Below are 15,516 nucleotides of genomic sequence, written 5' to 3' on the forward strand. Positions count from 1 at the left end.
TTGGAATGAGGATGGGGAGCTACTCTCTTCTTTCAAAGAATGGTTCTACAAGAGTCAGCCACAGTAAGAAGTGAACAGTTGTCAAGTGATGCGGTTTCTCCTCCCTGTTATTTTGACCTTAGTGCCTCTTCATTGGGTCAGGAAGAAGCCCAAAGCCTTTGGGATCCACTTTCCCCCTTCACACTCCTGTCTCTCGCTGGGAGCAATGCAAAGCATCCTGGGGGGAGCAGAGCTTTGCAGGTTCTGGCGAAGTCCAGATGACAGCTGGACCTCTCTGTCGCTCATCTCCCTGCTCCATTCATTGTAGCCCAGGAGGCTGGGTTATTATTGATCACTGCCACTGGTGGCTCAGCATGCTGAGCCTGGCTATATTAGGGGGGTCAGACAGCCTGGAAGCTCGATTGGGAAGCAAGGAGTGCATGGTCAGCACATAGTGGGGATGGAAGTGGGACGGCGTCATGCAACAGTGCTTACTTTCTGAAATGCGAAGTGCTGTGGCATAAGCTTGCCTCGATCTCCCCCCTCCAGCTCACATTTATTTATTTATATCCCTCATTTTGCCCAAGGTGGCATTCCTAGGGATCCCAGGCAGCCTCCTATCCAGGTACCAGCCACACATATCTGCTTAGCTTTAAAATGATTGCTGTAACTTGTACCTTCGGCAATGGGTCAGGGATGGTTTGTGATGATATGGCAAAGGTGTTCCACACATGCCCCAAGGCAGACTGTAAATGTTATGGACAGCAATCTTGTGATGTTTGGGGAAGTGGGAAGTAGCAGCCTTTTGCTTCCTAAACTTGGTTGAGATGGTATGTATCCTTTGAAATCAGGAATTAACAGTTCAAACAGCGGTTATAGTTTTTTAAAGCCCATGGATTTCAATGAGCTTAAAAGAGTGTAACCCTGTTTGTGATGGCAATGTGCATGTACTGAAGTCTGAACTAGATGTGACATTTAATGTGTGACCACCACAGGGATTTGCAGGCAGACTGCAACTGATTTACATGTGACATGAATACAGACATAGGTACCCAACCCAACTTGTCTCATGTATGAACTGTGGAACATATTTTGAAAGTGCTCTGTTCGGCTCTAGAGCACTATGAGGGAGGAGGAGGGGCTCCCGGTTTCCCTCCCATGCCGATTTTACCAGAGAGGACATGTGGAGCCAGAGAAAGGAGCAAACAGCCCCTCCACCTCTATTTTTGCTGGCAAAAAGATGTGGGAGAGAAACCAGAAGCCCTCCCTCCCTCAGCACTCTGGAACCAAACAGGGTAATGGAGCTCATTCAAGGTAAGTTCCCCAGTTTTAGGGTTGCAAGGTCTCCTGCTATGTCAGGAGACATCCTGCCAGCAACCCTTGCTTCCCACCACTGCTTTGTCAGCCAGTGGGAGAAAAAGTAACTTAAAAATCACCATTGGCACGATGACATGACATCACTTATAGGGAAAACCCAGAAGTGAAGTCATGCTGCTCTAGGAATCACTAGAAAAGCTATTTTTGTTATAGAGTTCTGGGCGATTCCTAGAGTGGTATGACATTATTTTCAGGGTTTCCCAGAAGTGACTTCACACTGATAGTGCCCTCCCCCCGTGTCCCTGCCCCATTTTCATCGGGGTTCAGCTGTTGACTGACAGACTACCTAATTCTTATATGAGACAGCGAGTTGGGTCAGACTTGAGTCACACATAACATCTAGTTTGATTCTCAGAATCAGCACCCTCTGGGTTGGGCTCTCTCCAGAGCATTCCCTGCAATTGAAAAATCTGAGCCAAACTGAGATCAACCTACAAAACACTGAAGACTGTTCCAGTTAGTAATCAGTTATTTCAGGTACTTTTATCCTGCCTATTTGCATAGTATTCAAGGTGGCTAATGGAGTGTGAAATCATCACAATAACGTAAAATTAAATTCACAGTAAACGGTTTTTCAATGCTATTTCCTTCATTTTTCTAAAGGTTGCAATTGTTAATAGATCTTTTGATTGCAAACGATTGGACCATGGAGAAAGAGCCCCCCTTTGTGTCTGCAGTGGCTAAAATGGAATGAGGATGGATTTTGCCAGTTCTCTTTTTTTTATTGTCACCTTGATCATTATGAGACTGCCTGGTGGTTTCTGACATGGGTTTTTTTCTCAGTGTTTATTTAAGATACTATTAATCGATTTTTATGTTTTTCCTTGTAATTACTACTGGAAATTATGCGTGGAATTTAAAAATGGACATGATCATTTTAGTGTTTATAGTTTTAAATATGTTAAATGTTTTAAATATGTTAAATATAGTTTTAAATATGCTAAATGTGCCCAGTGACCAAAATCAACCACAACAAGGACAGAGGCATTCTCTTTACTACTTCGTGTGCCTTGGGGCTGAGGACCAAACCAGAGAAGACACTGTAAGAGCCACGCTTGGGTATTTCTAGGAGTTTCTAAAAGGAAATGGCAGTTGTGGGGAATCCCTAATTTAGATCAGGGTTGTGACATTTTAACACTTTTCACCTCTTACTGCCTCTGTAGTTTTGGCAGTCAAAACTGACCCATCGTGGGCTGTTTTTAATGGCTTGTTTTTTATATTGTGATTTTAACTGGAAGCTGCCTCAAGCAAGACTCCAAAGCGGCAGCATAGAAATTAATTAATTAATTCATTAATTAAACAATTAATGAATTAATTAAACAATTAATTAAATAAATAAGAAAGGATCTCCTTTCAATGCCTGTCTCTTTCCATTTCTTGGGTTAATAATCACCCATAGAGGTGGTACTGGTTTTGATCAGCAGAACTGCACAGGGAGGGAAGGATTGAAACCATTCTACTTCCATGCAGCAGCTCCAGTTTGAATTGTTGCTGGGAAGCTGTGATTGTGGATTTGTGGTTCTCACCTTGTTTGGCCTTGAGTCCCTGGCTCCAATTAAGCTGAGTAGAGCTGGCTCTTGGTTTATGTCTCTTCAAGGACATGCTAGCAAATATCTCAGAGCCTGAGACACTGTGAGATATAGAGGAAGGAGCCTTGGTGATAAGGGTAGTAAATGGCAGGACTGGGGTGGAAAAACTAAGGGGGAAAAGGCAAAAGGTGCAAGGAAGAGTTTTTAACATTTATATAACCCCTGCTTCATAAGGGGGATCTATGAAGAATACAACATAAAAAAATCATAATAAATACATCTTAAAAATACCTCTTAAAATGAATAAAACATATTAAAACATGTTATTAAAACACAGGTCTATTTCACAGAGCATGTGTGGAGTGCAATTCATAATAAATGCTAAATACATGGATAACTGAACCAACATTAATATACACTCCTTGTTTCCTAATTACAACAAAGATAATCGCTTTAAATTGTGTAGGAATAAACTTTACAAAACTTTACTGACCTTCCAAATTCCTTTTAATATCTTTCCAATGTATACACTATAGCAGAATAGACTGTCTAGACTTGCTTAGGCTCTTATCTAAAGAAGAGTTTGCCAAGAAATGTTCTCATTTAACCCATTGGGGTGCTGACAGAGTCCTGAGTTTTATTAATTTTAAGATGTATTTATTATGACTTGTATTCTTGATAGATCCCCCTGATGAAGCTGCTGCAAAACGCATATAAACATTAAAGAATCTTCCCTTGCACCTTTTGCCTTTTTAAAATTCATTTTGCCTTAGTGGGGTACTCCTTCTTTTCTAATGACTGGGGTGGAGTCTGATGGGGCTGGGGCAAGACCAGACAGGTTAAGAGGCCTGGCTGGGCTTAGTGGGAGAAGAAGAAATAGCAAAAATTCTGACACCAAGTCGAAAATAGCTTGCCCCCCAGGGTTGCCAACTGACCTGGAGGGGAAAAAATGGCCTGTCCCTTTAATAGAGGCTTAATAGGATATGTTTTACCGGGTGATGTTATTTACTTCCATGCCATGAAAAACTTCAGCTGCCCATATTATGCTCCTATTAAAGCCTAATATCAAGGCATTGTTTCCTCCAGGCTGTTGGTAACCCTAACTGCTGTGATCTCCTTGGCAGGAAAAAGGGAGGATAAAGATGCAATAAAGAATAGTAGAGTGGTATTTTGATTTGATTAGCATGTCACAGATAACAGCTGCAGAGATCTTAAATCACTGCTTGACAGCTGTGGTCAGTTGGCTGGAAGTGAACACACTGAAATTGAAACTCGGCAAGACAGAAATGTTGCCGGTTGGGAAGGTGGACATCTTGAAGGACATCGTGCGCCTCCCCTTCAGTGGGGTTCAGCTGACCTTGGCTAACTTGGTTAAGAGCCTGGGGGTTATACTGGCCTTAGCACTGCTGCAGAGAAGCAAGTTAATACAGCTGCAAAAACGCCTTCTACAATCTAGCCTGGATAATGGGCCCCTATCTTGATGTGGCAGACCTGATTACCTGCATCTGTGGCATGGCAACATCGAGGCTTGAGTACTGTAATGCGCTTTGCATAGGTTCCCCCCTCAACGTCAACTTGGAGACTCCAGTTGGTGCAGAACACTGCAGGCTGATTATTATCAGGAACTAGGCAGAGCATGCATATCACTGCCATTCTGCAGTCACTCCACTGGCTGCCCATCAGTTACTGGGCTCTATTTAAGATTTAGCTATCACATACAAAGCCCTTCATATTCTTGGCCCCTCATTATCTGTGGGACTGCCTCTGTCTCTGTACTCTGCCACTGCAGCTTCGTTCATTTGAACAGGGCCTTCTGCAAAAGGGCAAAATGAGCTGCTTATACACACGCTTTCCCTGTAGTGGCCCCCCTGTAGTGGAACACTCTGCCTGAAGAGATCTGGAAAGCTCTCCTGGCTTTCTGCGAACTATGCAAAACTGGATTATGCAGGAAGGCTTTCTTATACAGCTAATAGAGTTGTGCCGTCAGGAAATGGTTCAGAGAGCTGCCTCGACAAAGGGATAGGGACTGTAGACTATACTATTGTGCACTGTCTGCTGCTGCTGTTTATTATGCCATGTCAAATTACTTATGTTTTTTCAATATTGTTTCAGCTCTGTATCAGACTTCAGCTTGTTTTCAAATTTTCTGCAATCTATACCCTATTGTATTGTTTATTGAAAGTCCCAGCTGTTGATTATATTGACCACGGTGATCTGCCTTGAGTCTCAGTGAGAAAGGCAAACTATAAATAATGTAAATAAAATAAAAATAAACATATGACCAGAACTTGGAAGACACAGTTGAACACAAGACAGTGGCTGATACTAGGTCAGACCATGGGTCTCTCAAGGTCAGTATTAAAACTGGCAGTGGCTCTCCAGTGTTTTTATCTGAGGTCTTTTATGTCACTTTATACCTGATCCTTAACTGGCGATGCTGACCGAGGACTGAACTTTCATGCGAATTAGATGCTCTACCATGGGCCTTGAGCCTCACTACCATGAGCTTTTATATGTTAAGCCTATAAAATTCAAAACAACAACAAACCTAAAGAATTCAAATTCTGAGATAAAATTTTCATTCAGACCGCAAGTTCAGAATCTGAAGGGCAAAATTTATTTTACAGAATGTGAATATTAGTTTCTGTGCTAGATCTCCCTACTTTTCCCCTTGCTTGTTTCCATGTTCTTTAATATATTAAATTGCTTATGTTTTGTTTCACCATTGTTTTTCACGCTGTATTGGATTTGTACTTGTTTTCAAATTTCTGCCATCTGCACCCAATTATATTGTTCATTGAATGTCTCAGCTGTTGATCATATTGATTTACTGACTGTGTAATCCGCCCTGAGTCTCAGTAAGAAAGGCAGACCATAAATAATGTTAGTAAGCAAGTAAATAAATAAAATTCTTCTGTGCGGCAGGTAGGCTTCAAAATACATTTTAAATTGTATTATCTATCAGATTTAGCCAGTGTGGTATAGTGGTTGGACCAGAACTTGGAAGACACAGCTTCCAAATCCCTGCTCAGTTTCTAAGCTAAATGAACTACCTTTGGCCAGTCCTACCTGCCTTTCCTCCACTCCCAAAGTCAACAACTGCAACTTTTCATTAAAATAAAGGTGGTGAAAGTTACACAGAAAGTGAAACGTGTAGGTTTGGTTTTTCAAAGAATTCTTGTTGTGATGGATATGCACTCTGTAGATGTTACATCATTGACCCATTCATGCAGAGCCAGAGCTCGCCTGTGTGGCTTTTGACAGTACAATGCATGCAATTGTCATATCGTATGAAGTGGGCAATGCATGGATTTTACATGTGAAATAGAGCTTCCATTCATGTGAACCAAAACCCTGCAGAGGGCGATCACGTCATATATATAGCTTTGTGAGGTCTGATGATTCCAGATGATTTCCCTCCTAAGGGTGCTTTTCAAATAAGTGTTAATTTCCAGTAAACAAGACTTGCAAAGCCTTCCAAGTGTATTTAAAATGTCATATTAAACGTTCATCAGTGGTTGCTGAGCTGGCTGTAGCAAGTCTAACTTTGTTTTACTACTCCAATTAAATTCCTATAAGGTTATGCAAGCCTGTGAGTTTCATGGGACTATTGAACAGGCATAATGAAAGAGGATATACATGCAAGTTCTGTGAAATCTAAATCAACAGTACAGCAACCTCTGTTGGACACATAAAGCATAGAGTTTTACATGCTTTGCACCCTATATTAAGCATTAGCATCAGTCTTGTAGTCCTTGCACTGCGTACTTGAATGCTCAGCAAAAAAAAGGTTCAGTTGGAAGAATACATAGGGAAAGTGGTGTTTACACTACAAATACAAAAGCATAGCATTCTTGCTTGATTTTCTTGTGGTTTTCCTTTGGTTCCATCCCGTCATGATGATGGATCTGTCTCAGCTCCCTGCTTGCTGGGTCCACACACCCCAGTAGTCCATGCCCCCATCCAATACCTGGGGCTCATCTAGAGCTGCTGTGTGCCTATCCTCTACAGTCTCCCAGTTCACTCCACCAACTACACAGCCCACTGCACAGCCTTCTACGTCCACACATAGGTGCAAATTAGTGTCCTTGTCCTGGATTAACACCCCCAGCAGAGGCATTCACACATGGGGGTGAGCAAAGCTGGAGAACAGCTCAAGGAACTGAAAGCACTGTGAGGGGAAATGTATTGGGCTTGGAGGATATCCTCCTGGGAGCAAGTGCAAAGTGCATGTAGATGGTCCACATTGTGGGAAGATGATTTCATTCAATCCAGCATTCAGAAGCCTGAAACAGCAAATTTGCTTGGATGAAGGGTTGTTCCATCACAATTTGTAAGCATTTTTTTCAGCACAGTGAAAATGTAGCCACAACATAGTTCAACATTCGTGCAATATTCTCAAACATAATGTCTGAAGAGGCCTTTAGAGGAAGGGAAATATGTGAAACCAACGTAGTGGAAGACAGTCACTGGATCTGATCCATTGAAATTTTAAAAAAGAGTTTAATGGTGCCAAAGACAAAGTTATCTAATAGGTAGCTGTGACAATTGTGTAACTGCACACTACACAATGCTTGCAATAGCAAAACTTGTGTGAGCTAAGGGCAGGGATCTAATGTTATTTTCTTTTAATATATAGAGAGAGTTTTATTTAATAAAAAAGGCAAAACATAAAGATACACAAAAACTAACCAAACAAACCATACAAAAAATCAGCTAACAGACAAACCGAAATTACAAAACATATGGACGAAAAACCCCAACAAACCATAGAAAGCAAAGAAAAACTATATAAACTAAAAGAAGGCTTCCAAATTTCTCTGTGACAAATATCACAGTATCATTTACAAATGATCTCTTACTCTAAGATATAAAGGCTCTCTTTTTTCTAAAGTCCAAGTTCCTTAGTTCATAAATCCACAAATAACATACAATTCATATTTGTCAAAATAATACCCCAACATTTTACCTTTTTCTCAGTTTTAAACTCTGTTTTGTTTTCCAGTTTCATTTGGTCCTGTATTTTCTTTTTTTTAACATTTTAGTCTTCTGTTTATTGACCTTATAAGTCTCCTTTTTGACCTTTATCCCTCCAATTCTTTCATCTTGTCTTATATCTCCATTTAGTACTTCAAGAACAGGTATAAACAACAGAGGTGACAGTGGGCAACCTTGTCTTGTACTTCTTTATAATCCACGTGGTTTAATCTGCTCTCCATTTAAAGAAGGTAAAGAAGGCCACAAATTTATTGGGATTACAGCTCAGGGAGCAAAGGCAAGCATAGGGCATGGATCTGAGCATCGGCTGACCCACCTGCCAAGCCGATGACCCACACGCCCCCTCGGACCCCTGTTGAGGGGGGGGGACCCATGGGATGACAGCCAGTGGGATGTCACGTGGGTATACACCCCTGTGTGAAACATTCCTTGCTACTTGGGAGTGAGGCAGACTGACAGCCCGCGACTGGGCATGCACCGGCCATTCCTTACTCCCCAGACCCCTTATGGGGATCCCCATAATAGGGAAACTGAGCCTGAGGGCCCTGTTTCCCCCCCCCCCCAATGGATTGGTGCCCAATGCCAATCTGCAGCCTACTAACTCTAAAGTTGTGATGAAAGGGAGGGTTGGGCAGGATGCCACCATGGGCCAAGGGCTGAGGGGGTAGGGGGCAGCCTCCCGGACCAGGGACCTGTGCCGGATGTGCCTGGGCGTGCTCCCCTGGCCCCTGGTCATTCCCCATCCCCACCACAACATGGCAGCTGCCATGCTGTCTCCCCGCCTCCCTCTCCCGCATTGCCTGCAATCTGGCCCCCAGGTGAGTCCGGGAGCCATTTCTTCTTTGTATTCCACATGGTTTAATCAGCTCTCCATTTACCATTATTTGTGCTGTCTGAGATGTATAAATCGATTTTATTCACTTTATAAAGTTTCCTCCAAAATCCATATCCTTCAAGACTTTAAACAAGAATTTCTAGTTTAAATGACCAAAAGCCTTCTTTTCATCTAGCAAGATCAACACAGCTTGTTTTTCATTATGTTTTTCCAAATATTCCAAAATATTCAATATTGTTCTAACATTGGCCCTCAGCTGCCATTTAGGGAGAAAACCACTTTGATCTTCATCAATAATATCCTGAAAGATTGTTTTAAGTCTTCCAGTTAATATCGTTGCAAACAACTTGTATTAAATCATTATTTAATAGTGATATTGGCCTATAATTTCTTGTCAGTGTCTGGCCTTGACCATCTTTTGTTATTAATGTTAAATTAGTCTCTTTCCACATCTCTGGCATCTTACCTCCTTCTAAGGTAGAGTTAATAGTATTTTGTAAGGGTTGTGAAAGTTCATCCTCGAAATACTTACAGTAGCTACCTGGGAGGCTATCAGGCCCAGGTGCCTTCCCTGGTTTAATCTTGTTTAGAGCATCCATCTCTTATTGTTATAGGTTCATTCATAATTTGTCTTTGTTGTTCTGTAATCCTGGGTAAACTCTGTTTTCTAATATATATTTTTCCATTGTTATATATTACAGCTCTTATACAAACTAGAATAATACTGATGAAATGCTTTTTGTATAGTCAAGGTGTCTCTTAATACAGTGTCTCCCTCTTGTATTTTCAGTATCATTTTCTTTTCTCTCTCTCAATTTATATGCCAACCATCTCCCCGGCTTATTTGCCATTCAAAAGTTCTTTGTTTAACATAGTTCAATTTTGTTTCCATTTCTCTTAATGTTAACACCGATAGTTGTTGCTGTACAATCTTAATTTGTTGCAAAATATTTAAATTTCGTGGAGATTTCTTTAAATCGTTTTCTTTACTTTTTATCTCATCCAAAATATTTTTTCCTCCTGATTCTTTCTCTTAAATTGAGCATTGTGCTGTATTAAATAATGTCTAATAAAGGCTTCACTTACATTCCAAACCACTCTCATGTCCATACCCTTATTTAAATTAATTTCTAAAAATTCTTTTAGTTTACTTTTACAGTCTTATTTTATAGCAAAACTTTATTTAATCTCCGTCTAGAAGTACCCACTTTCATCTTATAGGTCATAGTCACAGGGTTGTGATCTGAAAAAGTCTTAGGCAGAATCTCTACTCTATAAATCTTGGTGGCTAACAATGCAATCCTAAGCAGAGTTACTCCAATCTGAGTTCATTGAAATCAATGGGCGTTGTAAGTCTCTTGATGCCAGAATCACATCTGCTCTTGAAAAGAATTTATGCCTTTCTGAAAAATATGTATCATCTCTTACCATTTTTCATTTGCACTGATCAACCAAACCCAAATTATCCAACAGATCAAAAAATTCTTTGGTAATTTACCCTAGAGCAATTTAATATGTTTCTCAGAGCTCCTGTCTATTTGGGGGGCAGTCACTCCATTCCAATCCCCCATCAGGGATCTAATGTTATTTTCCAGGAAATAAAGGATTGCTGTTTGAAGGCCGAGACAATGCGGCATCTTATCATCCCTGTCAGAGGAGAACAGTTCAAAGGGACGACGTCTGCATGATAAAAATAAACAGGAGTCTTGTGGTATCTTGAAGGCAAACAAAATTTTATTCCCACACAAGCTTTTGTGGACTAAAGCCCACTTCTTCAGATATAACGACTGTATCCTCACTATAGCCTTATGCTATCAACACCAGTTAGCAGTGGGATGTTACAGGTTTCTTAGAAAACTACAGTTCATTAATAGTTCCACACTGTATTTTAATTCCAAAGTGCTCTTGAAAGAGACCCTGCTAGTCACTTCCATCACATTCCCTTCAGTACCTCAAAAAATGCTCTTGTGATAGGCAACCTAATTTAAATTTAATTGTTGTCTGACTCATTAAAGAGCAGATGATCGATCCACTGGAAACTTTTTATCTGGTGTAGAACAGTAGGTATAAAATATGCAGATCTTTGTTAGGTTCTTATGGGTATGAGTATTTCCAATGGTCTGTTTAGCTCAGCATCCCATCTCACACCAGTGTCCAGTTAGAAAGCCCAGGAAATTTCACAAGTGGGGCATGAGCTGTCTCCAGTTTTTAGGCTCTGCCTTGTAGTTGATGTCATAGACTATCTTTGAATATGGAGAGTGAGAACCTTTGGCTGTCCTAAACAGTAGCTGATGATAAGCCTACTTTCCCATGAATTTATCTTAGGCTTTACTTTGAAAAGGAGCTACTTTTGTTACAGTCATCATCGCAACACCCTGCAAGAATATGCTCATCAGGATATGACATGATGTGAACGGCTTTGAGCTCTTATCAAAAGGGAAGCAGTATAAAAATCAAATAAATAAATAAAATCACTGTGGTGTAGTGGTTAGAGTGTTGGACTGAGGAGACTCAGGTTCAAATCCTCACTTTGCCACAAAGTTTACTGGGTGATCTTGGGCCAGCCACTCTCTCAACTCAACTTGCCTCATGGGACTGTTGTGGAGATAAAATGGGGAAGGGGAACCAGTAAGCTTGAGTTCCTTGGTGGGGCAAGCATAATACATAAAGATAATTACTTATTGTACGAAGGCATACAACATTTCAAATCTATGGTGCAGTGTGTATGTGTGTGATATTTTGAGCCTAGTTTTAATATGCAGGTCTCCTCTTCAATTACTCTGTCCATTCTCCACTCAGTATGTTTGCCGTTTCCTCCCAGAATATCTACATGATAACATTGCTCTTCCTTTAAGTCCTTCCTTGAAGCTATCTTTTCTGTATGGATGCTAGCTCAGCTCATTTATTGCCCTAACCAAAACAAAGCCCAATATACATTCATTCAGAGTCACGGTCATTCTTGATTTCCGTTGACTCTTCCTTTCCTTTTATCACTCACATTTTCAAAATGTTTCTTGGGGGCAAGGACCTGTTCTTTTTGCTGACGTTGCTCTGTTATTGCTGTATAGGTGTGCTGCTCAATAATGGGTGTATTATTGTCATGAATGGCAAATACTTTGATCCAACGTGCATGAGTGTACGCTGTAAGCTGTTCTTGATCTTCCTGTTTTGGTCTGATGTTCTTCCATTCCTTTACAGCAGCAAAAAAGAAGGACCCAAAGGCAGCCAAAAAAGAGGAGAAGAAGGAAGAGAAGAAAGAGGAGCCAAAAGGTAGAATCAGGAATCCTATTTTGGCATGCTGGCCAGCAGGCATTGGGGATGTCACATTTCTGGGTTGGAAGAATTGAGAGATGTAGGGAAATACCAAGTTGGATTTTGTTGGGTTTTCTGCTTGATTTATCTTGATTCTTCTGTTCACTGCAGTCCTACTATCCTTGGGTGGCTGTTGTGAGGATAAATGTTGTAAGTCACTTTATTTATAATTTAATAAGTCATGAATACACACTCTGCGTAGCTCCAGGGCCAATCTGTTTCTTGCAGTTGTTTCCAGAGTGAGAGATTCCAGATTGTTCTTTAATTTAAAAATGAATATCTGGGAACAGAATAGGAATAAGGTTGACATTCTAACATCCAGACACAGAAATTTCCCCTGAGCCTATGAGGATCATGCCAGTTGTGCTTCATTTCATTTATTTGAAGTAGTTGGAAAACAGAACACCACCAAGGTTTGAGCAAAGGGTCTAATATTTCTCCCCTTTTTTGCCCTTCAGCAGAGGCACCAACACCGGCAGAACCAGCTCCTGCAGGTGAGACCAACAGAAAAACATGCCCTTCATTGTGACAGCTAAGCTGTATACTCTGCATACATAGACCAGGGTATGGCAGACAGGGCTTTTTTTCAGGGGAAACGCGGGGAACAGAGTTCCGGAACCTCTTGAAAATGGTCACATGGCTGGTGGCCCCCCCCCATCTCCAGACAGAGGGGAGTTTAGGTTGCCCTCCGCGCCCCTCAGGGCAATCTAAACTCCCCTCTGTCTGGAGATCAGGGGGCGGGGCCACCAGCCATGTGACTATTTTCTCCAAGGGCAACCCACTGAGTTCCGCCACCTCTTTTCCCAGAAAAAAAGCCCTGATGGCGGATATCCCATTTATGAGAGCCCACCCCCATTGACGAGAAGTCTCAGGTTTACTACTGCTTTTGCAGAATTCTGATGGAAATAATCTCAGTTTCCCTAATGGTTTTGCCTTAGATCCTAAAGTGTTTTACTTTTAAACTCCGCAGGAACTTTTAGTCACACATAACATATGAGTTCCCCAATTTTCAAACATAAGGGACCCCAATTTGGCCTCAGGCTGTTGCACACAGGGAGAATGAGTTTCTTCTGCCTATCACCTGAGCCCTTTTCCTGACCTCAAACAGCCTCCAGAGGGTGCTATTTGACATTAGTGGTTGCATGTATAGTTGATCAGGACATGTACAGCCCCCAATGGGGCAAATCATGTTTCCTGGGGCAGTTTTGGGTTGGGAAAACAACCTGGAGGGGGGAAGGAAGTAGCCGCTTCTTCCCATTTGCTGCAGCCCTGTTCCAAATCGGGGCCCTGAATGCTTGAGAACTATGGGAAACTCTCAGCTGATGTCTGATGAAATGTCCCAGTGGGGAGGACAAACAGAATACACACTTAGGGCATTGGGGTACTCCTTAGGTGGGTGGAATATCTATTGCCTGTTGGTGCTGCCACCTGGCACCCCTGGGGAGATACATAGGAAGCTCACGCCTGTGGCTGTAGAATCATCATGACTGATACAAGGACTAACCAGTCCTTGCTGAATGAAATTGGCATCTGCTGAAAGCCAGTTCCCATGTGGCTTCTGCTGGTATTGTTTGAGTTCCTTCCCCGTCCTTCTGAGAACCCCAGCGCAGAGAGAGCCACATCCCCTGCCCAGTACCTCCTCTCACTATAGTATTCTTTGCTCTAAGGTTCAGCAACGAGATGTCTTCTCTCCTCCTTTTTTGTCTCCATATTTTTTTAACAGAGACCCAAGGGGAGCCCTCCTCTCAGTCTGATGGGTTATTTATCAAAAAGCCGGAACATGCGTTAGTAGAGAGTGGTAAGTGGGGGCGCTGAATGGCCGCAAAGCCTCTCAGCACGAGACTTTCCTTTTTAAAACAAGGTTGCATACAGGTGTACCTTCAAATGGGAGCAGGCACAAGTTTTCTCCCTGCTTCTCCCTGCCTGTGCTTCTCCTAGGGTGCACATGCAGCCTCTAGATCCAATACTGAGTCCCCTGCCCCACTCTTCAGATTTGGCATGATGGGGGAGGATCCAGCACCTGACGTATTTGTGTGTTTAAGTATGTGCATGTTCAGTTACATGTTTGTTTACTTTTTAAACACTGCTTTGAGCAGGGGGAGGGGGAATGTGGTTTTATGACTGACACAAAGGATGGCCAATCAGCACTGTGCATATCTGGCATTTGCTGACAACCAGAAGAACAGGTTGATCTTCTTGGGGGTGGGGGGGTGGGGAGTCCATTTGTGTCTCAAATGCAAAGGCTGTGCTTCCACAGCAGATGCACCGCTAAAATTGTATATGCCTGTGGTGGTAGAAAGTGCCATCAATTCACAGCCCTGGTGACCCCGTAGGGCTTTCAAGGCAAGAGACGGTAGTTTGCCATTGCCTATCTCTGTGTAACGAGCCTGGACTTCCTTCCTTGGTGGTCTCCCATCCTGGTACTAACTAAATAGGACCAACCTTACTTAGTGCCTGAGATCTGAACATCCTAAATTAATTTTTGAGCCATTCTTTATGTCCAGATTGCAGCTATCCATTTCTGGGCTTGATCTTCTTTTTGAAGGTATTTGAGCATACGGGGCTTATGCAGCCGTTTTGACTCCCCTGAAAATTCATTCCCAGATGTTGGAAAAGATAAGGGTTTCCTCCTTATTCCCGAAGAGAGTTTTCTTAATTTTACTTTAGGTCCTCATACTCAAGACTATTTAATTAATTATCCATCTTCAGCTCCTGTTATATAATCTCAAGAAAGGTGGCTAAAGAGGGTGAAAAAGTTGGATTAGTTGCAATTAGGTACTAAAATAAGGATGGTTCATGACCCAGTGCAGAGCAGAAGGTCCCAAGTTCAGGGACTGGTATTTCCACCTAAAGAATCTCAGGTAAGCAGGTGCTCAGAAAGCTCTTTCACTGCTGGAGACTCTGGAGAGTAGCTGAAGTCAGAGTCATCAGTACTGAGCCAGGTGGACCTGTGAAGGCCGCTTCAAATAGTCACATACTCAGGTTCACCCGCCATTAACTGTAGCATCAAATGAAGACTGACAGGCGTGAATGAGATCAGTCACTTTCCCTCATATCACTGGATGTCAACACAAATGTAACATCCTCTCTCTCCCCCCTCCCCACACCAATTGAGACACTTGACCACACTTAAATCATATCCTTGGAATGCTCATATCGGTGCCATATCAGTGATTCATGCGCTTACGGGTTAAGGAACCAGAAGTTATCTGGGCTGGGAAGGAAAGGACCAGCAGTAACAGGGCATGAGGAGGGGGCAGGACTCAGTTTCCCCTGCCCACATGTATCTTTTGAGGGAAAGGATTAGACTTGCCCACTCCACTTCCCATTTTGTACATGAGAACATGTACAAAATGTACAAAATGTCACATACAGTTTGGCACTAGCCATGGGATGTACCTGCATGCGAACAAGAGATACTAATCCCTTCTAGTTATTATGAGCTTAGAACCCAGGGATGGAAGCTATGCAGGGTTAACTAGAAGA

At 42.1% G+C, this 15,516-nt stretch overlaps 1 protein-coding gene across 1 annotated transcript in view; it reads left to right on the forward strand.

Annotated features, from left to right (window-relative positions):
* MYBPC2 (myosin binding protein C2) overlaps positions 1-15,516 on the forward strand; it is a 64,491-nt gene that overhangs the window by 14,432 nt on the left and 34,543 nt on the right. The window contains exons 2-4 of the mRNA XM_054993394.1: positions 11,917-11,988; positions 12,489-12,524; positions 13,754-13,828. Of these exons, the coding sequence (XP_054849369.1) occupies positions 11,917-11,988; positions 12,489-12,524; positions 13,754-13,828 (183 nt within the window). The remainder of the gene's footprint in view (positions 1-11,916; positions 11,989-12,488; positions 12,525-13,753; positions 13,829-15,516) is intronic.

Source organism: Eublepharis macularius, chromosome 12, assembly GCF_028583425.1.
Source record: "Eublepharis macularius isolate TG4126 chromosome 12, MPM_Emac_v1.0, whole genome shotgun sequence".
In the NCBI taxonomy this organism is placed as follows: Eukaryota; Metazoa; Chordata; class Lepidosauria; order Squamata; family Eublepharidae; genus Eublepharis; species Eublepharis macularius.